The 5465-nt window shown below is 34.4% G+C and overlaps 1 protein-coding gene across 1 annotated transcript; it reads right to left on the minus strand.

Moving 5' to 3' along the window:
- Nucleotides 1-1037: 1037 nt before the first annotated feature.
- Nucleotides 1038-2494, minus strand: epd (ependymin; the record flags this gene model as incomplete). Its single annotated transcript, XM_079815371.1, is given in 7 exon segments — nucleotides 1038-1161; nucleotides 1252-1336; nucleotides 1450-1636; nucleotides 1765-1899; nucleotides 2176-2210; nucleotides 2359-2464; nucleotides 2468-2494. Coding segments are annotated over 7 exon segments (699 nt in total).
- Nucleotides 2495-5465: the final 2971 nt, after the last annotated feature.

The raw sequence follows: 5465 nt of genomic DNA on the forward strand, positions 1-5465 counted from the left end.
TGCAATGAAATTGTTTATTTGATAATGCAGTTATTTAGAAAATCCTGTGAAAATGAAGTGAAAAATAATGTCCATGTCATGATGGTTATACTTTAAGAGAAATATAGCCTGTAAGGCGTAATCCCACAGCTACAGGAAGTGACAGAGAATCTTGAGTTGAAATTAAACAGAGGAAAATTCCATTGTTTTCTGTCTGCTGTCTGTCCAGGAGTGCACATGACACTAGAACCATAAAGAAAATATGAATATGAAATGTAAAGAGTAAGAAGTGGGGGAAATTATTTAGCAGTGGCTCTAATGCTGAAGGTGGAAATTGGTTAGGTAAACCTCAGACCGTGAACGGTGGCTCCATGCAGCATTCACAAGACAGTGGCATGGCTTCCCACAAGTCTCTTTCTTACTATCAGTGACATTGACCCTGCCACCCCATTTACATGGCTTGTGCATTATTGAATACAGAAAAAAAAGGAACTTGGGGGGGTATTCAGTATTTCTTATTAAAACAAGTCAGTAAAGAGATGCAGTTAATTTCCCATTTATCATTGAGAATTGTAGCATTTTTTCAGTCCTCCACTGTTTATAGTTTTAGAAACTGTTCAATAACGTGATTGATGGTGCATGATATGGATGAAATTTGTGTCACTGCATTGCGCATAGTTCACATACACAACACTTTTAGTTTAGAGTTTTTAATAACTGTTACCTGGTAATTAGAACTTTTGGTTACGTTTTCCTTTTTGATAATTAAGTTTTTACAGAATAAGTCTCTGCTTATCTCAGCACTGCTGTTGTCCACACAGCTTTATAATAATTTTTCAAACAGACATAAAAAAGGTTTTCAGTGAAAGCTCAACTTTATTGACTTGATTAGAGTGAAGAAACATGTTCCAAAAAAAAGGACAAAAAAGATAGTTAGAAACTGCAGGCATTTTTCTGAAGAAAGAGAGATGGATACAGGATATATTTTGATTTAAATGCTGTTTTTATTTTTGCGTGTAGCCATCTTTGGCAGTTTGTATCTCATCTCGTGTTTTTTTTCAGTCGTGGAACAGGTCGAAGAAGCTGTGGTCGTCTGGGTTCTCCTCAAATGCCACGCCGTCACAATAGGCCGGGGGCACAAAGGCTTGTGGGTCATCAACTTCTGTTTCAACACTGAAGAAACTGAAGCAAAAGAGCTCAGTTAATTGACTCGTATGCAAAACTGCAGGATACAATAAAATCAAAAGATTTTAAACAAAGTCTCTGCTTTACCTGAAGAGAAGGTCCTTCTTCTCACCATAGTAGGATCCAGAGACTGGCAAACAGCCACAGGAAGTGGTTGACAGAGTGTAGTGAGCTGAAAAGAAAACCAGAACCCGTCAAGAAATAAACATGGCTGTTTCCGTTTTGAAAAGCAACAGAATGACCAAATAAGTATAAAAAAGGGGGAAAAAAGAAAAAGGTACAGACCATGAAGTTCGGACAACTGTCCAGTCCAGACCCGGACTCTGAGTCCCTGTTCTGTGACTGAGGGGCTGGCCATGTAAATCTCAGACTCGTGAGTGGCATCGGGGGGAATCTCCACCAGGTGCTTACGGAACTGCAGAGTCTCCTTCTTGCAGCTCTCGTTTTTACTGTCTATCTCATAAAGCGTACCCTGTGTGGAAAAAGTGCTTTATTATATAATCACAGTAATCACAAGCTGAAGGAGGAAGAGGAATAGAGAGAGAGAGAGAGAGAGAGAGAGAGAGAGAGAGAGAGAAAGAATTGCTGATTTTAGCCTACCTCTTCAAAATGTATGAGCACATCCATATACGAAGTTTTGTTCGCGTGAGCAGTGTCTTCCACAAAACGAAATTTATCCGCTTTGGAGTCAAAACTGAACTCTCCAGATGCAAGGTCATGACCCCCTGTTGAAACCTGTTGAAAGAGAACAGTACAATGTTAAGTCATTCAGTAAAAAAAATGTTTTCGCTTTTAATAATTCAGAAGTTCAAATGTGCAAATGTGTTAAGCAAATATTTTATAACACTGAATTAGAATGTATCATAAATAGAGAAAGAATAAGGGCTTGTGCTTGTATTCAGATGACGCAGCATTTTTTAAAAAGCTTTATTTTATTAGGTTCTCTCATTGCTGAGCCTACTAACAGCCTGCTATAATTATTAAACATATTTTGAAATGTTGTACACTTACCACTTTCATTGTTCCACTGATCAAAGGTGGTGAATCTGAAAAAGAAATAAAAAAGTATCATTTCTGCCTCATCATCTGCAGCTTCCGAGTTTCAAAATGATCATTTTACAGGGAAAAAGCAATAATATTACAAAAACGGATTATTCTTTAACCACAAAGACAAGAAATGAATAAAGCTCTTACGACATGGCTGGCGAGAAGAAGAAGAAGAAGAAGAAGAAGCCCATGCGACAGCACAGATGCACGAGAACACCACACAGAGGAGCTTGACTGTATGCATCATTGCTCTCTAACTTTCTTCAGACACTTCCACCCTCATTCAGACTGTGCTTTTTATATATAACCCCTGCACCCCAAATGCCCCCCTCCCTTCTGGACATCCAGCAATGGAGTACACAAAAGATATTTCGAAATCACCTTCTGCTGTAAGTGCAAACGAGAAAGCTGGACAAAATTGGCACAAATGACCATTTACAAGACAAATAGGGTCAAAAGAAAAGCTTAATTCAAACAAACAATCTCCCTCGTCCGGCTCTGATGGGCGCTCAGGGGTGCTGGCTCCATGCTGGTGGACCACGAGTCCAGAGACAGTTGGACAGTTGATTTTGGTTCATGTAAGGTGATGATTGTGCTGTCTCAATCAAGGAAAAACAAAACAGGTGTGAAAACAAAAGCCCATCTGGTACTTTTCTAGTCATTCAGTTCAGGTCTACATTTGCATCTGATTTTTACATTTTAAAAACTTTCCACAATGATCTTTCAAATCAAAAAACTCACACACATTCACACATGAAGTAAATATGTAAAACAAGTAAAAATCTGGAAGAAAGTGAACAACTTTTCATTAATAAATCATAAACCAAATTATATAATGCTTAACACAGGGGTTTTCAAACTGGGTCCTCCAGAAGGTTCTAAGGGATCCCCAGAAAATTTTACAGAATAAAAAGACAGAGCAAAAATGGATAAAGTCTACCGAACATTCAAACTGTTTCAGTTCTAAATGTTTCTCTCCTTTCTTGCCATCTACATACTTTCCAGTATAGTATATGTTTGCTTTGTATCTTTCTAGTGAGTTTTTCTCCAAAAAAAAGTCGCTCATACAAATATTATTTAATTGAAAATGTTCATCTTCAGGTTTTTACATCCAACATTAAGTATAGCCAATTTAAGTTTGGAAACAATATGTTGCATTTATATTATAATGTCACACTTACTATTTTTATCTAACAGTTTAAATGTTTTTTCCATATATAAAAATATATAGATGGATTTTAGGAAGGGGGTCCCTCATATAAGATTCATTATATTAGGGGGTCCTTGGCATCATAAAGTTTGAAAACCCCTGGCATAACACACATAGCTAGACATATGAGATATGAGCTTGTTAATGTTGACTAGTGAACTTATGTAACGTTACATAATGATTCACAGATCATGTAAGTTGAAATGCTTACAAATGTCAAGCATGTTTTAAAAATCTACAAATTATTTTGATACATGGTTTAATAAATCATTAACAAACATTATACAATGCTTGATAATATGCAACTTATTAAACATTACATAATAAACAGATAATTATTTAATGTAAATAAAATGCTAACAAATGTCAATAAACTTCAATTCATATATTACCTAATGCACTTTTTTAAATTGACAAATGTTGTGAAAAAATTGGTTTAATTAGTGATTTTAAGCATTATAATACAAGAACGTATTATTCATTAACTCACAATCACAGTCTGTAGAGATCATACATTTGGCATTTGTTTATTGTGGTGTGTAAACTTCTACTATTTACAAAATTTTACTAATAATTTATTAATTATTTGTTAATGTTTTTTGCAGGACCCAATCTAAAGTTGAAACTATTCATTATTTGTAAATATTTATAAAGGTTTACTAATCATTTAGTACCTTTATGGGCAGTTATCTCACTGGCAAAAAGTGTCCCAAAGGACCTAAATTCACCGTTTTTACACACTCTTTACAAAGCATGTATTAATTATTTGTTCATGTTTTTGCAGTATACCCAATTAAAAGTTGAAACTATTTATCATTTGTAAATGTTTACGAGTAGTCATTTAGGACCTTTATGGGCATTGGCCTTTTACTGTAACAACATTTGTGTAAAGTCCAGCTAAATGCTTGCAAAAGATAAGACAAAACCACATTATTTTTGTAATTATAATTTCGGTGCAAAACATGTTTTTATTGCTTCAAAGCTATACTATATCCTTTTAAACAGAATATTCCTTGAATCATACGTCAACAGGAGAAAATACTTCTTCATTTATCAAAAAACGACCCACCTACCCATACCAACAAAAAGAGTGTTTTGCATGTACATAACAATTTTTTTTTTTTACATAAGTACAGTTAGACAACTAATTTAAAGAGGGGCCATTTATTGTTATATTGTTCATTTTTCAGTTGAACTTCAGGATCACTCATAGCTACCAAACACCTTTTTGCATTTGTACAGTTGTACATTTTAAAAAGTGCATTAGTTAAGTTTAATGACATTTGTAGGCATTTTAATTTACATTTAATAAAGGTTTGTTAATCAGTATGTAATGTTTAATAAGTTAATAAGTAAACATTAACAAGCTCATATTTATAGCTATTTGAATATATATTCGTTAAGCATTATATAATGTTTGTTAATGGTTTAATGACAGTTATTATAAAGTGCTACCCAATTTGGAAACATTCTGGTCAGTTGACTTTTTGTAATTTTACATATTTCTGTAGAATTGGTAGTCACACTAGATAAAGACAAGCTGCAAATGTTAAATGCAGTTGTTGTTGAATCTTTACACCTGAGAAATGCACAAACTCAACTGCATAGCTAGAAACTTAAAAGAGTTTTGAATACAATGTATTGATTCTGTTTTCTTGTAAAGAGGACACAAGAAATCCCCCAATAAATGTTTGTAGGCCACTTTCACTATTGCTGTTTTATGGCAGGGATTGTCAGGAATTGGTTCTGAAATTTGCCTTTAGATGGTAAAGATCCGGGTGTGGAAAATTGTTTTAAAGTTTTAAAGAAATGCTTTGCGTACTAGCTGATGCATGTTGTGAAATCTGGATCTTTCAAAAAGATACATGCTTTTCTTACTCAGAATGTGAGAGTCAGACTAGCACAGTTCCGATTCCTGTGCGGGTGTTTGGTATACAAACATTGTCTGTGTGTGTAACTGTAAATTATGTATGTTCCTTAAACTTAAAAGCTAAAGCCATTAAGCAAATTAAACTTTTCATAATTATTTTAAGATGAAAGCATA

Source organism: Gobio gobio (assembly GCF_949357685.1).
Source record: "Gobio gobio genome assembly, chromosome: 4".
Classification (NCBI taxonomy): domain Eukaryota; kingdom Metazoa; phylum Chordata; class Actinopteri; order Cypriniformes; family Gobionidae; genus Gobio; species Gobio gobio.